The 19,243-nt window shown below is 34.9% G+C and overlaps 1 protein-coding gene across 3 annotated transcripts in view; it reads left to right on the forward strand.

Moving 5' to 3' along the window:
* smchd1 (structural maintenance of chromosomes flexible hinge domain containing 1) overlaps positions 1 to 19,243 on the forward strand; it is a 70,867-nt gene that overhangs the window by 39,404 nt on the left and 12,220 nt on the right. For 2 of the 3 annotated variants that reach the window (XM_087262278.1, XM_087262276.1), the window contains exons 32-44: positions 312 to 391; positions 2,026 to 2,183; positions 3,939 to 4,054; positions 5,065 to 5,126; positions 5,648 to 5,735; positions 6,828 to 6,959; positions 8,802 to 8,948; positions 9,251 to 9,377; positions 11,756 to 11,875; positions 14,392 to 14,471; positions 14,574 to 14,696; positions 15,138 to 15,319; positions 17,996 to 18,105. In XM_087262278.1, coding sequence (XP_087118404.1) covers positions 312 to 391; positions 2,026 to 2,183; positions 3,939 to 4,054; positions 5,065 to 5,126; positions 5,648 to 5,735; positions 6,828 to 6,959; positions 8,802 to 8,948; positions 9,251 to 9,377; positions 11,756 to 11,875; positions 14,392 to 14,471; positions 14,574 to 14,696; positions 15,138 to 15,319; positions 17,996 to 18,105 — 1,525 coding nt within the window. The remainder of the gene's footprint in view (positions 1 to 311; positions 392 to 2,025; positions 2,184 to 3,938; positions 4,055 to 5,064; positions 5,127 to 5,647; positions 5,736 to 6,827; positions 6,960 to 8,801; positions 8,949 to 9,250; positions 9,378 to 11,755; positions 11,876 to 14,391; positions 14,472 to 14,573; positions 14,697 to 15,137; positions 15,320 to 17,995; positions 18,106 to 19,243) is intronic. The other variant, XM_087262277.1, reaches the window with a different exon arrangement.

A 19,243-nucleotide genomic window follows, 5' to 3' on the forward strand; every position in this document is an offset into this window, starting at 1 on the left:
TGACTAGTACAATTATTTTGTTAATTTACTTATATTCGTTGTATATAAATAAAAATAAAATATATATGGCTATTTTCAGAACATTGCTCAGGATTTATATTTCCGTAAAATATGGTATCTTAAACAGAAATCAATAATCAATTTGGAAAATCTCTGATATCTGAAACTTGTGATTTAACAATTGCATGAACATGAAATATAAAATTGCATTATATTAAATCATCAATTGTTAACTTCAAGTGCCATTTAGATATACAATAACTATGTGATGTAAATGTTAATTGCCGGCAATTTTCTTTTTTTCTGTTTAGATTAAGTCCTCAGTATCATCTCAGCCTGTTGATTCAAAGGGAAAAGCTTGCTTCGTTTTAGAAGCTATAAGTGGTCCAAAGTAAGTTCATACTTTACCTTATAATATACATATATTTTGTTAGTGTCATCACAGATTGAAGCAACCTGGGTTTACTTGATTATCCATAATTTGATGTAAAATATAATCAAATATGATCCTTAGGCATCCAAGAAAGGGACATTTGTTAATCTCTTCATAGATTTTTTTATTGTCTTGTTTTTAGAAATAAAATGACTATAGTATGATAAAAACACTATATTTTTACTGTAAGTTACTATAGTATTTTTTATGTGGGTGGGCTTGAGTGTCATATAAACATCCATAAAACATGCATTTTTTTAAATTACATTCTCTCTGTATCATACTGTATGTGTCATTAAATAGAATTTTTAAAAGGCACTTATCCATTTTGTTTTAAATAAAATTTTTCAGTTTTATTTATTTATTTATTTACTTGGTAGTGAGCCTAAAATATAGTATAAAAATAAATATAATTTTTGAAAATGTATTGCACTTTTTAAATGATGAATCTATTTAAAAGTGCTATGTAAAAAGTGCTATGTGTGTGTGTGTAAATATATATATAAATATATATATATATATATATATATATATATATATATATATATATATATATATATATATATATATATATATATATATATATATATATATATATATATATATATATATATATATATATATATATATATATATATATATATATATATATATATATATATATATATATATATATATATATATATATATATACATATATATATATATATATATATATACATATATATATATATATGTATGTATATATATATATATATATATATATATATATATATATATATATATATATAAATATATATATATATATATATATAAATATATATACATATATATATATATAAAAATATATATATATATATATATATAAAAATATATATATAAAAAATATATATATATATATATATATATATATTTTTTTTTTTTTTTTACTATAAAGGACTATAGCTGTCTCATTTTAGAGGCTGTATCCGAAGTGCATCCGACACAACCGGTGGATCCTTCGCGGTCTCGAATGTCACACAAGATTCACAAGATTCATTGTGCGGTGATAACAGCAGGATGTTTTTAAAAGAAAACTCTGGTTTAAATTTAGAAATTAGGATTAATTTACCAGGATATCTTAACAGATGTTAAAAAAACAAAAAGAGTATGACATGTCTTACTAAAGAGTGATTTAGAGAGTTTACATGTTTGTGTGTACATGTATGGATCAAATGCAGTATATTTCCAGCTTATGTATACCTTCTTTTGTCTTCAGATCGCTTACAATAAGTTTTAAAATCACTTTGAAAAAAAGTAATTGCAAATTTTTATCTTTGCTTATTAACAGCAGCTGTTATGGTTGCCTGGTGGCAAGATCCATCCTCTAGGCTAGATCGTCTCATTTCAAAATGCTCAGTTCAGCCTGTGTGGACTTCGAAAAACTCGCCTTTGAAGTCTCCATCCTTTGGAGGATGCAGCCTCTGAAATGAGACACAACTTATATTTTAGGCTTTACATGGTAGAGAATGCATACTTTAGAAAGTAATTAAACACACGGTAAATAAACACTTCTCTCTCTTTTACAATCTCTGTCTCGTTTTCTTCCACAGAGGGGAACATGAGCTGGAGTTTCGGGGCTTTTTTAGCAGGAATGGCATTCCTGGGCCCATAATCAAACTGAATTTGATTCCTGATCCTAACAAACCTGTAAAGCTCTGTGTTGAATACGACAGCCGTGTCACTCTGTGTGCTGGAGACATCTTTCCAGGTGAGTGTGACACCAATCAGAATCAAGTTTTCCAGACAGCTGTGTAACAAGTCAGGATAATATCGATTTTACGAGGTTTAGCTTCAAAATAATCACTTGAAAGACTGGGTGATTAACAAGTAAATAATAAAAAATATAAATGTAAAGTTTGTAGTCCTGGTTTTACAAAATAAAAATGGCATCTAGCGATCAAATAAGAGAGAGAGAGAGCATTATACAGCCACACAAAGAGTAAGAACCATTGTGAGTCCCAGAGGTAAATTATTCATTGTTGTTCTCATAGTGACTATTAAAGTCATGCAAAATGATATTGAAGTTGAAAACATTTTGATATTGTGTTAATATTTTAATAGTCTTGTGAATAGTATTTTAATAGTCTTGTGAAATTAAAATAAAGTTTTTAGATGTAAGTTTTAAGGTTAGTTATGGTGGCTTGAGAAAGCCACCATAGTGTTACACTACATAAACTTCTTCTTTCTTCTTCTTCTTAGACTGTTTTAAGAACGCATCTCCTCCTTGACCGTTCATACTATAACCACCAAACTAACTCCAATCCTCCAAACTATACTGAATTAAGTTGCTATATCTTTCCCAACTGATCCGACTTATGGTTTTCCGAAAACTGACCCAGAAAATTCGGAAAAGTCCCATTGACTTAACATTGTACCAAATTTTGTGACCTCATAACTTTGCGGCACACTGTCATACAGACTTTAGGTTGGGCTCATTTAACTCAGACTACCAATCTGCCAATCTCTAATGGCCTTTCAACTTACTAGCCACACCGTAGCAACCACTTACGCCACCCTAGCAACTGTCCCATAGACTTCCATTGTAAAAAAGTGCCATTGACTTTACATTGGACATACTAACAACATAACAATCCATACTAGCAACATGCTAATCCATAATAAAACACACTAACGACTTACCAATCAATACTAAAAACACAAACATACTAATCGTATTAGCAACATGCTACTCCATACAAGAAACATGCTTATTTATACTATAAACACACTTGCAACATGCTAATTCATACTAAATTCATGTTAAAAACATGCTAGTTTATACTAGAACATGCTAGCATATATATAGTTATCTGTTTATGCCAGCTGTTTCAAACTTCTTAAAAACTACTTCAATTATTTAAACTTTAAAATAACTTCAAACTTTCAGACTCGACTTTCTCAAGCCACTTTAAAGTTTGTCTACAAACGTAACTTTTCTAGTTATAAGCTAGTGTGCTTCAAAACAGTGACGTCCAAACATTGTAGTTTGTCACTTCCACCTAAATGCATCAATGGTTTTTTTGTCATCATCTCATATTTCAGTTTCTCATCAAATCTTCTGACCAATCAAATGCTCTCTTGTATCTGACATGCCCAACCTTCTTCAAGAGTGGCGGGGCATGTTATTTGCCATTTGCTTCATTTATTTTCACTATAGTCTCATTTCCTTCTTTCGGTGGCAGAGCTGGGATAAAACAATGCTATTGGCTCTTTTTTATTTAAAGGGGAGGGGCTACTCTGTCCCGCCCTCTCTTCATGTTTCAGCTTAAATAACATCAAACACAGAAAAAAAAATCTGCAATTCACCTTTAAACATCTTATTATTAAATAATATAAAACACTAGAGCATCCAAATTTCCGTCTTGTAGATGTCATGGAAATTCAGCCTCTTTTTCCAGGGAATTTGATATTTGTTTTAAAAATGGAAACACTGAATGCTAATTTTGTTTTCGTGTGTCTGAAGATTTTATGGTGGTGGTGAAGTCTGAAGAAGGCTCAGCGGTGAAAAACATCTGTCCTGCAAATCTGTCCATGCTGCTGTGGAAAGGCACGGCGTCAGGCTCCTGTCCTCCCGCCGCAGTGAGTGGCTTTTTTTTTTTAGTATTTAAATGCATTTATGAAACTTTTATGAAACTCACGAAATGTCAAACTTTTACTTTTGAAAGTTGCAATGATTTTCTCACCGCTCGGAAGCTTTTCGAATGAATGTTTGTGATCATTTTTTATTTACAATAAATCAGAATGAGTGAGATTTTGGTCTAAATAAATATAAAGTTTCATGATTTTTCTACACTGAGTTGTCCATTAAATTTTGAAGTAACGCATATCATTCTGTGTATGTATGCCAATGCCAGTTCTTCCACATATTTCTTTAAATTATGCCATGCCATGTCTTTTACAACAATTTACTTGGGAATGTAGTAGCAAACTTAATGGTAAAAGTTAAACATTTAATAAAAATACTTCAAGCAACCAGCAAAAAAACTAACTCATAAGTGGCTACAACTTGAACCCCCTACAATATCTGAATGGTTGGATATTGCGAGATATGATCACTCGCTGGTGACCCACTCACACCTGCAGTTTTTCATGATGGACGTACAGTGTTCTCCAGCCTCCGGCGCCTAGACTGCAGCTCCACGCAGGTAGTTTGGGCAGAGGAGAAATGATCGTGCCCAACTCGTGCTTCTCTCAAGTTTTTTTTCCCTTCCCTTTTGTCAATTGGTGAAGTTTGTTCCTCCACTGTCGCCGCTGGCTTGCATGCGAGATCTGAAGAGCTGCGCATCAATGAATTTGCTCTTCAGTGTTTGGACTTTCAGCAGTGAAAATTAAACCACCCTGAACTAAACTAAACTGAACTTCACCTCTGAAAACTGAACTAACAGTTTCAGTTTACTATAACCTTCTATGTTAAGCTGCTTTGACACAATTTACAATGTAAAAGCGCTAAACAAATAAAGGTGAATTGAATTGAATATTGTGGCTAATGTCTGACAAAACACTGTAATTATTTGACCCAATTGTAATGTCATGCATGGGAGAATACATGACAGGATAGAATATAAAATAATGTGTTGTTTTCTCTTTAGGCCTCGACGCTAAAGTGCAGTAAACGGAAAGACTCAGAGAAAGACGACAGCTTCTGCTTCAGGTAAAAGATTGTTGCTTTTGAAGCAGTAAATATCACAGCAGAATCATCAGATCTAATATTTTAAAACGCTGTCATGAAAAATACAGCTGAGGTCAAAATTATTAACCCTCCTGTGAATATTTTCTTTCTTTTTTTAATAATATTAAAATGATTTTTAACGGATTCAGGAATTTTTCACAATATTTCCTTTAATATTTTTTCTTCTGGAGAAGGTCTTAATTGTTTTATTTCAGCTGGAATAAAAGCAGTTTTTAGTTTTTTTAAAACATTTTAAGGTCAATATTATTAGCCCCCTTTAGCAATATTGTGTTTTCGATTGCCTCCAAAGCAAACCACTGTTATACAATGACTTGCGTAATTACCCTAACTTGCCTAGTTAACCTAATAGTCCGTTACACCACTACAAGTCACACTGGTGATTTTAAAAAACATTATGTATTAAATCAAGTATTAAAGTACATGTTGTTTTGTCTTTGATTTTTAATTTCCATTAAATGCGATTGTCTATTTTTGTTCCCCAGAGATAAGCAGATTCCTGAGCTAGCAGGCCAATATGTTGTGCAGTTTGTTTTGGCTTTAGACCAAACCAAACATCTATGGAGCAAACAGGTGAGAACTCAATTTATTTCATCCAATATCTTTGGTGTGTGTTGCTTCATTTTATATATAGAGTGGGCCGTTTATATGGATACACCTAATAAAATGGGAATGGCTGGTGATATTAACTTGCTGTTTGCAGCACATTAGTATATGTGAGGGGGCAAACTTTTCAAGATGGGTGGTGACCATGGTGGCCATTTTGAACTCAGCCATCTTAAATCCAGCTTTTGTTTTTTCAATAGGAAGAGGGTCATGTGACGAATTAAACTTATGGGGAATTTCACAAGAAAAGCAATGGTGTGCTCGGTTTTACTGTAACTTTATTCTTTCATGAGTTATTTACAAGTTTCTGACCACTAATAAAATGTGTTCAATGTACTGCTCATTATGTTGGATTGTCAATGCAAGCCTCTTCTCCCACTCTTCACACACTGATAGCAACACCGCAGGAGAAATGCCAGCACAGGCTTCCAGTATCCGTAGTTTCAGGTGCTGCACATCTTGTATCTTCACACCAAAGACAACAAAGATAGTGGAGCCATTCTTCATCAGTGGAAACCTCAAGGCCGCTGGATATTTGAAATTGCTCCATGATGATGTCATCTGAAGCCAGTTGTCTATGGTGTGAAGCTACAAGATGTGCAGCACCTGAAACTACGGATACAGGAAGCCTGTGCTGGCATTTCTCCTGCGGTGTTGCTATCAGTGTGTGAAGAGTGGGAGAAGAGGCTTGCATTGACAATCCAACACAACGGGCAGCACATTGAACACATTTTATAAGTGGTCAGAAACTTGTAAATAACTCATGAAAGAATAAAGTTATGGTAAAACCAAGCACGCCATTGTTTTTCTTGTGAAATTCCCAATACGTTTGATGTGTCACATGACCCTCTTCCTATCGAAAAAACAAAAGTTGGATCCAAGATGGCCGACTTCAAATGGGCCAGCAATGATCACCACCCGTCGTGAAAAGTTATATATACTAATGTGCCACAAACAGGACGTTAATATCACCAACCATTCCCATTTTATTAATGTGTATCCATATTAATGGCCCACCCTGTACTTAATGCAAGATGCTCATCTGTGTTTCGGTCTTAGATTCCACTGAATGTATTTGCCAATAAAGCCACGAAGTTAGCCCCTGAGATTCCACCTGCTACTCCTGTTGTGTCCAATAGTAACGTTCGGGCCAATCGGACGCTGTTGTACAGCTTGACTCTAAAGATCATGGTGAGTTTCAGTCTTGGAGGGAGAAATAGTGTTGAGTAAGTAAGTTGAGCTCAACACAACTGAACACTGCTATTATAATGACTGCAAACGCTATAGTAGTATCAGTAGTGGTAGTAGTATCAGTATTAGTAGACATTGTAGTAGTAGAAGCAGTAGTAGTTGTAATATAAGTAACTTTCTGTAGTAGTAGTTGGTGTAGCACTTGTGATTTATTATTATTGTTGTCATTTATTACTGTTGTCCTTTCTTTTTTTACTCTCATTTTTACTATCATACATTAATAAGCATTGTTGTTAATCCCTACCTCTGACAAGTTTCTTTCTATATGTTTTATCTATATCTGTGACACTTGCTTCATTTATTGACTGTTATTGTTCCTTATGTATGTACTCTGACCTGTCCACCAAGTTACCTTTACATGCATACACACACTCACACGCACACACTCAAGCACATACCAGGGATCCGTTCTTCGTACGTGGATTACTCAGTTAGCTGGATTTGGATATTGACGATTTGACATGATCCAGGATCGTTTCGTTCTTCAAAGCTGATCCGAGAGTTGTTGTCATAGCAACAGTTCTGCTAGGTCAAACCTGGTCGGGAGCAGGTTCAATTCATATAAACAGGATTAGATCGGCTCAGTTCAAGCAAAGATAATACAGAAAGTATGTTCCCAATTCTGATATTTTCTTACAGTAGTAGTTATATAAAGTTAGGGAAATGGTACATATTTTTTAACTATATATATATAAAGTTATAGTCATTAATAAAATAAATAAAGTTATACATATTAATAAAACGTATGCAATCTGCACCCTCGAAATGAAAGTACAAAGACAAAACTTATTGATATGAACTTTTTAGATCGCTTTAGTACAAATTGTGTATAATAGAAAGGCACAATATGTGACTTTTTTAAAGCAATAATACATTTATGCAGTCATAAACATGATTTGTTAATATGCCAGTGATTTGATGCCAATATGAAAATGCTTTTGTAAACAACCAGTTATTCTTTACACCGATTAAAAAACGGCTACTATCATAAAGAAAATCTTTTCTAAATGTAGAACTAAATACACTGATTTGCATTGAAATACATGATGAATACTCTTGTCTTGACAAATGAAAGTGTAAAGCCTGCAGCTCACAACAAATGTGGAAAGTTCTTGCGTGTCATATTTAACAAGCCGTTTACTGCTAATTTGATGTAATTTTGCTCACATGGATAATTGAATATTAATCAGATGATGTCATTTCGCTGCTGTGCCGTCAGCCAATCGTTGCATTGCTGATCATGATTTCGAGGATCGATAGATCTGTCCTTCATAACACACGCAGCGATCTCAGATCAGTTCATCCAGACATTCTAATCTGATTCGCGAACTTGTTTGAAGAACCAAATTAGCGAGAGATCAGTTATCAAGATTAAAAGATCCGGGATCTGCCAAATAATCTCAGATCATTTAAGCGAGTTACGAAGAACGGACCCCAGTACATGACTATATTGTTGTTGTTTTTGTTTTGTTTTTGTTTCGTTGCTTTGTATTTGTTATTTGTTGATTTTTTTTTTTCTTGTATTTGTATGATTTTTGCATATTCTAATAAAAAATAATAATAATAATAATAATGACTGCAAAGCAAAACCTCCTACTGCTTTCATTTTAAATACAGATTTAAAGCGGCGTCCTTATATTTCTGATTGCACGCTACTTTTTGTGTTTACGGTTAAGTCACAATTTTAATATACATTTAGGGTAATCCATGCAATGATTTTCTGGCATTTCACGCATAAATAATGCAACAGGTCTTGATGTGTGTTTGCTGGTTACCTTGCAGGATCAGTACAGTAACGTTGCTGGTGAAGGTCTGGATGGACAAGTGGTTGTTACAGTGACCGGCACTGGAGACATTGTGATTCCTTTGTTTGAGAATAAAGAGAAACGTCGGTCATACAGCCTTACTAACGGAGAGACTGTCATTACTGTGAGTGCTTGCTTTTGTTTTCTTGTATTGGTTTGAATAATTGTTAGTATATAAATCTATATTGTGTATAAGGAGAAATTGTACAATAGAACTGTAATTAAAATCAGAATAAAATAAAGCCGTAAATAAATAAATTGACACAAAAAAAAGCGTAGTATTATTGAAACTGAGAATTTTCTACTCGTCTCATGTTTTAATTTCATTTATTTGTTATTCATTTATTTAAAGAAATAAAAAAAACTGCATGTAAAAAGAAATCCTTCTTGCTGTGTGTGTATACAAGTGTTGTTTGTTTCCTTTAGGATCTGGTTCTGCTAGAGAACAGTCCCGGGGTGGACGGAGCCGAGTATGTTCTCCAGTTCAGTCCCGAGATTCAGCAGACGGGGGTTTCCATCGCCCCGTACAGCCTGCCGTTCAGATTCTGCAACGGTTAGTCAGCAGACACTCCTAATGTTAGTTACCAGCAGGGCTTAACATGAACTTTTTTGACCACCGGCCACTGTGGCTAGTAGTTTTCCAACATTACTAGCCACTCGCCATTTTCACTAGCCACAATTTTATTGTTGGGAAAATATATTTTATACACATAAATATGACTTTGACATGCTAAAATTATTTGATTTAGAGTTTGCGTTATCTCTACATGCCTCTTCATTCATTTCACTTTTTGTGTGTCGTGTATGAGCTTGCACAATAATCATGAGCAGATGGGTCAGGGTTTCATATATTACAATTAGTTTTCATCATTTTCAGTGCCCAAAATGGAAGGATTTAGCCAATTTATCTCTGACCACACCATAAATAAACATTTAATTATTTATTAGCCACAATTTTAAATGTGCGAAAACATGCAAAATATAGCTGAATACTACACTTTTTATTTAACAAAGCATATGCACAGTTATGTGTTCTGGCTGCACTACAAAAAATGCTTTTCTTGCTTAGATTTTTTGTCTTGTTTGTAGTCTAAATATCTAAAATTTCTTATATCAAGAAGTATTTTTTATTTTTTTAGATAAGCAAAACATATTGTCTTGTTTTGAGAAATAATATGTCAATATTAAGTGAGTTTTTCCTTAAAATAAGCTAAATAATCCGCCAATGGGGTAAGCAAAATAATCTTGTTTTTTCTTTTGATGTAAGATTATTTTGCTGACCCCATTGGCAGATTATTTTGCTTGTTTTAAGGAAAAACTCACTTAATATTGGCATATTATTTCTCAAAACGAGACAATGTGTTTTGTTTGTCTAGAAAATTCTTCTTGATTTAGGAATTTTTAGATATTTAGACTAGAAACAAGACAAAAAAATCTAAGCAAGAAAAGCATTTTTTGCAGTGTGAAGGTCCCAGATCACCAGTTAACTACACATAAATGGGGAGTTATTCTCCCATTAAAGCCATGTTATTGTAAAAAAAATGATAATTAAACCATATTAATGCAAAACAAAGCAGGTAAAAAACATACTGTGTGATAATGAAAGGATGATAGACCCATAAATTATCTTTTCAAAGAATGGTTAAACCGAAAGCAAATGGCGCTGCTTACAATAAGTCAACTCTGGAACTCTTGAAAGCAGCAGGACTGTGGGTGCATGTTCCTCCCTTTTTGTTCAGTGTTTTTGAAAGAGAACCGATCGGATCAGTTGTGTTTCTAGACACAGTTGCTTCACAAAAGGAAACAGGAGCGCGCACACGTTATAAACAGTCGCGCGTATCACCTCAGCTGTTAGCGCGAGTGATTATCCTCTCATTCGGTATTCACCTGCTTTGCTCGCTCGAAGTTGCGAACGCAATTATTTTTGTCAGTCGTGTTGCTTCTCGATCGCCTGTGCATGCATATTGGACCATCCTTATTGTCGAACCCTGCTTTAAAGATTTATTATCTGGGAAAATGATTTTTAACCAGCCAAAGTGGCTAGTGGGAGTGTCTGTCTTACCCGCCACCGCCGAAATCTACCCGCATTTGGCGGGTGTTAATGTAAAGCTCTGGTTACCAGTGTTGGGGAACAGTTACTTTTAAAAGTAATACTGTATGATCTTACATTACTTCTTAAAATAGGCAACTAAATGCATTACTTTGTTACTTTTTCAGGAAAGTACTGCATTCTGTTACTTTTTGGGCTTTGCTTGTTTGTAAGAATTTAAAAACCTTAAGCCCCTTTAACACTAAAAGTGAAATATGTAGTTGGCACTAGTCAGTCATTCATTCATTCATTTTCTTGTCGGCTTAGTCCCTTTATTAATCCGGGGTCGCCACAGCGGATAACTGCCAACTTATCCAGCAAGTTTTTACGCAGCGGATGCCCTTCCAGCCGCAACCCATCTTTGAGAAACATTTACACTCACATTCACACACACACACACTCATACACTAAAGACAATTTAGCCTACCCAATTCACCTGTCCTGCATGTCTTTGGACTGTGGGGGAAACCGGAGCACCCGGAGGAAACCCACGCGAACGCAGGGAGAACATGCAAACTCCACACAGAAACGCCAACTGAGCCGAGGCTCGAACCAGTGACCCAGCAATCTTCTTGCTGTGAGGTGACAGCACTACCTACTGCGCCACTGCTTCGCCCGTTGGCACTTGTATATTTGCATAAAGAAATCTGATTGGCTGCCTTCTGCTATGAGCAGTGGACCGAACACGACTCAATGGGGCTAAAATTCACTCCATTGAAAGCTAATGATAAGTGTTTGGGGAACTGCAACTGTTAATTTGTCAAACTAGCATGATGTTTATTGTTTAGAGAGTGTAGATGTTCAGCACACTATATTCAGATTTTTTTTTAAACCTATTACAGATGCAGATCATCAGAAAGTCATTGTGACTCTCAGCAAGAAGAAGGACCGTCTTTCCCAAACTATTAAGATGTTCAGAGAGTTCTTCGACACCAATCAACAACTGATATCTGAACTAGAGTGTATGTAACTTTATGCTTTTATTTATTTTTATATTATTTTGTTTACTATTATTTGGTTTGTGTATGTTTATTATTTATGAATTTATTCATGCATTTATTTATTGATTTATGCATGCATTTATTTATTTATTTACACATGCATTTATCTATTAATCTATGCACACATTTATTTTTTAAATTATGCATGCATTTATTTATTGATTTATGCATGCATTTATTTATTAATTTACTCATGCATTTATTTATTGATTTATGCACGCATTTATTTATTAATTTATGCACACATTTATTTATTAATGTATGCATGCATTTATTTATTAATTTATGCACACATTTATTTATTAATTTATGCACGCATTTATTTATTAATTTATGGATGCATTTATTCATTAATTTATGCATGCATTTATTTATTAATTTATGCACACATGTATTCATTAATCTATGCATGCATTTATTCATTAATTTATACATGCATTTATTCATTAATCTATGCATGCATTTATTCATTAATTTATGCATGCATTTATTAATTCATTTATGCATGCATTTATTCATCAATTTATGCATGCATTTATGTATTAAAATATGCATGCATTTATTTATTAATGTATGCATTTATTTATTTATTAATTTACACATGCATGTATTTATTGATTTATACATGCATTTATTTATTAATTTATGCATGCCTTTATTAATCTATGTACGCATTTATTTATTAATTTATGCACGCATTTATTTATTACTTTATGCATGCATTTATTCATTAATATATGCATGCATTTATTCATTAATTTATAGATGTATTTATTCATTCATGCATGCATTTATTAAATAATTTATGCTTGCATTCATGTATTAAATTATGCATGCATTTATTTATTGATTTATTCATGCCTTTATTTATTAATTTATGCATGCCTTTATTTATTAATTTACACATGCCTTTATTTATTAATCTATACACGCATTTATTTATTAATTTATGCACGCATTTATTTTACAAATTTACACATACATTTATTTATTAATTTACGCATGCATTTATTTATTAATTTACACATGTATGCATTTATTTATTAATTTACACATACATTTATTTATGTATTTATGCATGCATTTATTTATTAATTTACGCATGCCTTTAATTAATTTATGCTTGCCTTTATGTATTAAATTATGCATGTATTCATTTATTAAATTATGCATGCATTTATTTAGTAATTTATGTATGAGTTTATTTAGTCATTTATGTATGCATTTATTTATAAATTTACACAAACATTTATTTATTAATTTATGCATGCATTTATTTATTAATTTATGCATGCATTTATTTATTAATTTATGCATGTATTTATTTATTAATTTATGCATGTATTTATTTATTAATTTATGCATGCATTCATTTATTAATTTATGCATGCACTTAATTCATTAATTTATGCATGCATTTATTTATTAATGTATGCATGTATGTATTCATTAATCTATGCATGCATTTATTCATTTATTTATGCATGCATTTATTTAGAATTTATGCATGCCATCATTTATTAAATTATGCATGCATTTATTTATTAATTTATGTATGCATTTATTAATTTACACATGCATTTATTTATTAATTTATGCATGCATTTATTAATTGATTCATGTATGCATTTATTTCTTAATGTATGTATGCATTTATTTATTAATTTATGCTTGCATTTATTCATTGATTTATGTATGCATTTATTTATTAATTTATGTATGCATTTATTTATTAATTTACACATGCATTTATTTATTAATTTATGCATGCACCTATTCATTGATTTATGTATGCATTTATTTATTAATGTGTGTATGCATTTATTTATTAATTTACACATGCATTTATTTATTAATTTATGCATGCACTTATTCATTGATTTATGTATGCATTTATTTATTAATGTGTGTGTACATTTAATTATTAATTTAAGCATGCATTTTTTTGTTACGTTATGTATGAGTTTATTGATTATTTTATGCATGCATTTATTTATTAATTTACACATGCATTTATTTATTAATTTACACATGCATCTATTTATTAATTTATACATGCATTTATTCATTGATTTATGTATGCATTTATTTATTAATGTGTGTATGCATTTATTTATTAATTTATGCATGCATTTATTTATTAATGTATGCATGGATTTATATGATGCTTACATGCAGTAATTTATCTGTTTGTGTGTTTGTTTAATTATGGATATGTGCATTGGTTTTTGTTTATTTATGCATGCTTATTACTTGTTTGTCGTACATTAATTTGTTTTTATGTTTAGATTTTTTTTTTCATTTTATGCATTTATTTTGTGTTTGTTGTTTAAATATGCATTAGTGTATTTATGTTTTTATTTGTGCATTTATGAATGAATTATTTGTTTGTTTGTTGTGCATATTTTTGTTTTTGCATTTAGATTTGATAGATGTTTATGCATGTATTTCCTGCATGCATTTGTTGTTCTCTACAGGCCAGGTTCGAGATGCTTTGCACAAACTAAATGAGTTCAAACCAGAGCTCAAGAGAAATGGCATCTCAGCACTATCCACTGTAAGTCTGAACACGGTCATTCACTGTTTTCTTGTTGTTGGCTCTTTGAAGAGACGTGTATCAGCAGCATGGATGCTTGTTTGTTTGATTGAATCTTTCCAGGTTTCAGAAATAGAGGATTTAATAAATGCCAAGAAAGCCAATTTAACCAAAATGGAGAATCAGCCCAGACGGAAATGCACTGTGCCTGACCCCTTCAGAGGCAGCCCACAAGTTCTGGGAAAGGTGTGTGCTTGATTTAATATTTATATCAGGAAATTCAGTCACAAATTCACAGTTAAACCGAGGTCCCGACTCTCTGTGGTCATTACAAATCCCAGGATGTCCTTTAAAAAGGGGTCGGGGTTTAACCCTGGCATCCTGGCCAAATTTCCATCATGGCCTCCTAACCCTCCCCATATGATAATTGGCTTCATCCCTCTGTCTCCTCTCCACCAATCAGCTGGTGTGTGGTGTGGTGTCTGGTGCAATATGTCAGGTAGATGCTGCACACTGGTGGTGGATGAGGAGATCCCCTCCAAACATGTGTAAAGCAATTTGAGTGCCCCGCAAAGCACTGTATAAATGTAAGGTATTATTATTATTAATATTATTTAGGATTGAGAAATCCTAAAAAGTTTCATGCTTGCTGAAACACTGATAGTAAGTATATTGTTTGATGTGCAGGTCGCTCATCTGGCGCTGGTGAAGGATGACAATGTGGCGAAGGTGATATCTTGGCATCTGCTGGGCGACATGGACTGTGTGGTCACTGAAACCACATCTGCAGCCAAGAGGATCTACGATGACACACACGGACGTCAACAGGTCCTGCCCCTCGAGACGATCTTCTGGAAGCCCTACGACAAGTACACATTTATTCTAACACACTGATTTCATGTTGAAGCAGATCCTCCAAGCGTTATTGTGCAGTTGTACTAAAGTGTGTGAACTATTCCAGCATATGTTTTACGCAGCGGGAAACACCCATACAATCCTACATTCACACATACTCTTACACTACAGCCAATTTAGTTTACCTAGTTCCCCTATAGCGCATGTGTTTGGACTGTGGGGAAAACCAGAGCGCCTGGAGGAAACCCACGCCAACACAGGGAGAACATGCAAACTCCACACAGAAATGCCAACTGACCCAGCCGAGACTCGAACCAGCGACCTTCTTGCTGTGAGACAACAGTGCTAACCACTAAGCCACTGTGCCGCCCCCCTATACTAACTACTTAATATTATTTAGTCACAAGATGGCACGAACTGTCAAGAATAGCCAAATGACAGACGTGTGTTTATATGTGTATGTGGGTATATGTAGCATTTTTTTTTATTAAGTGTGCTATACTGGGATGATATGCATCAAAATAAGATGAAAATTAGACTTGGATGCATGAATCAGGAAGCGGAGACTGTCAATAGAGGTACATTGGGAGTCTCTAAGGTCATATATTAACATTTTATTCATCCATTCATTCATTCATTTATTCATGTCTGCCGATTTTCCGGGGCCGGGTCGTGGGGCAGCAGTCTTAGGAGAGAACCCCAGACTTCCCTCTCCCCAGACACTTCCTCCAGCGTTCCCAGGCCAGCCGAGAGACATAGTCCCTCCAGCGTGTCCTGGGTCTTCCCTGAAGCCTACTCCCCGTGGGACATGCCTGAAACACCTCCCTAGGTAGGCGTCCAGGAGGCATCCGAAACAGATGCCCGAGCCACCTCAGCTGACTTCTCTCAATATGGAAGAGCAGCGGCTCTACTCTGAGTTCCTCCAAGGTGTCAGAGCTCCTCACCCTATTCATAAGAGTGCGCCCTGCCACCCTTCGAAGGAAACTCATTGCGGCCGCTTGTATCTGAGATCTTGACCTTTCGTTCATGATCCAAAGCTCATGACCATAGGTGAGAGTAGGATTGTAGATTGTAGGGGTGTCAAAATTAATCGTTACTTCAGTGCATCGCGATGCAGAACCGGATATTACTGACGTCATTTACCTCATATGCGATCTGTCGCGAGATCGCGAGTATTTACAGCGCTTTAACTAATTAAAACTCATAAACTGTGCACAATTTCACTGTGTTTGTTTGCTGAATCAGTCTTTCACTGACATATACAACAATAGCCCCTATTTCACTGAGATCGAGAGAATGAAAGTAGCCTACTCTATTTCTCTCTCTCTCTCTCTCTCTCTCTCTCTCTCTCGCTTTCGCTCTGTCTCTCTCTCTTTCTCTCTCACACACACACACACACACACAGTGGCCTATTTGACCTGCTGGCATGGCTTTTCTTCTAGTCTCAGCTGTTTTACAGCATTACGTTTGGATACAGAAACGAGCGCGTGTCTGCAGAGTTTTCTCCACCGTGTCTATGATGCATCAGCTGTGAGATCGCCGCTGCCGCCTGCTGCTTATCAGTGTCACTTATCTGAAGAGCGCAGCGCGCAAGAGCCAATAGCAACCGTTTTTGTTGAGGGTGTGACCAATCAAAGGGGTGTAAGAGAACTAGACAAGGATCAGAAATTGAGCTGGATGTTTATATTTGTTTATATTATTTGCTTAATGCTCGTTTTGTTTAAAGTTACAGTTTGTATATCTGACTGTTTGTATTAAACGACAAAATTGTATTACAAATAATATATAAATATAAATATATTCATACATTTTAATACAAGAACTGCTGCTGTGAAGAAAATATAAAACTGTGTATGAAAAGCATCGTCAATGCACTGTGATGCACCAAAATATCGAATTGAACCGAATCAATGGCATGATAATCGTAACCGAACCGAACCGTGAGACTAGTGTAGGTTCACAGCTCTAGTAGATTGGCCGGTAAATCGAGAGCTTTGCCTTTCGACTCAGCTCCTTCTTTACCACAACGGACCAGTACATCAACCCCATTACTGCTGCCGCTGCACCAATTCGCCTGTCAATCACACGTTCCATCCTTCCCTCACTCCTGAACAAATCCCAGAGATACTTGAACTCCACCTGGGGTAAGGACTTTCCTCCAACCTGGAGATGGCAAACCACCTTTTTCCAGTGGAGCACCATGGCCTCGGACTTGGAGGTGCTGATTCTCATCCCAACCGCGTCACACTCGGCAGCAAACCACTCCAGTGCATGCTGAAGATACATGTTCGAAGATGCCAACAGAACAACATTGTCTGTGAATAACTGAGATAAATCCTGTGGTCCCCAAACCGGACCCCCTCCAGCCCAAAGCTGCACTTTAAAAATTCTGTCCATAAAAATGTCCAACATGCACTGCAAACAAATCTGACTTATTGCTGGAAATGCAAACCAGACTTCTTCTCTGTTCACAGTGTCGAGACGGTATTATTATTTACATTTTAAATTTACATTTTAATTTTTTCTTAAATGCATCTATAAACTTTTAATACTTTTTTAAAAAAATATTTCCCTCCCAATTCTCATATTTAACGATGATAGATGCCTCAGAGTGTTTTGAACTGGTTTATTGTATTTATTTGATCTTAGTTTGCTCTTTTCTAACATGTTTTTTACTCCATGTGTTTTAGGCGTCTTCCTCACATCAGGAACGGCTCGGCTCTCTTCCGTCCACTTGGGGATCCTGTGTTTGTCAAAGATCTGCTCATTTTTCCTGAATATGCAGAAAGCTGCAATAAAGGCAAGTCACAGACACTTACAAACAGACCGGCAGACAGGGGCGTTGCTAGACATAAAGCTGTACTGGGGCACGCACCCCCAGTAAAAAAATCTCTTTTTAATACAATTTTTTATTATTATAAATAAATAAATAAAAGTATTATTGTTGTTGGGCGAGGCAGTGGCGTAGTAGGTAGTTCTGTCGCCTCACAGCAAGAAGGTCGCTGGTTCGAACCTCGGCTCAGTTGGCGTTTCTGTGTGGAGTTTGCATGTTCTCCCTGCCTTCGCGTGGGTTTCCTCCGGGTGCTCCGGTTTCCCCCACAGTCCAAACACATGCGGTACAGGTGAATTGGGTAGGCTAAATTGTCCGTACTGTATGAGTGTGTGTGTGTGTGAATGTGTGTGCGGATGTTTCCCAGAGATGGGTTGCGGCTGGAAGGGCATCCTCTGCGGTTGGCGGTTCATTCCGCTGTGGCGAACCCCGGATTAGTAAAGGGACTAAGCCGACAAGAAAATGAATGAATGAATTATTGTTGTTTTACAATTATTAATCTAAATAAATAACAGGAATTAAGCCTAAATGTAACTGAAAAGCAACGTCAAGACACAACTGGAGTGATGCTGATATCATTTAAGAAGTCTTTTGCATGAATAATGATCTCATTTGAATAAAATTCTATAGACAATTCAATAGAATGCAAGAAAAGATGTTTAATGTAATTATCTGTTGTCTTAGACTTGACACATGGCCGAGATTTAGGTTTATTTTACCTCCCTGACTCATCATCCCTCCTTTTTACTTCATACAAGTTGCAAAATCTATCAGAAGGGACGCTTGGTAATTATATTATTTAAACTTTAATTTGCCGTCACCTCCGTATAGCCTTTTTACAAGATTGTAGGAAGGTCGCTACGTTGAAGCAACATTGTTTGTTTGTTGGGCTGTTATGTCTGTTTCATAACGGCTGAGCGGCATGTGAGCAGCAAGTTTTTATCAACGTGCATGTTCACAACCGGGACTTGCACCGGGAGAAGAGCAGCGCATCAGGGTCCAGCAGGAGTGATGTGTGAGGCGCACGGGTATTGTTTTCTGCGCACTTGCAGAGACGCGTCAGTTTGCTTTTTGATTAAACTATATTGCTTTCACCAGCATTGGTTCG

Source organism: Danio rerio, chromosome 7, assembly GCF_052040795.2.
Source record: "Danio rerio strain M-AB ecotype USA chromosome 7, GRCz13ab, whole genome shotgun sequence".
In the NCBI taxonomy this organism is placed as follows: Eukaryota; Metazoa; Chordata; class Actinopteri; order Cypriniformes; family Danionidae; genus Danio; species Danio rerio.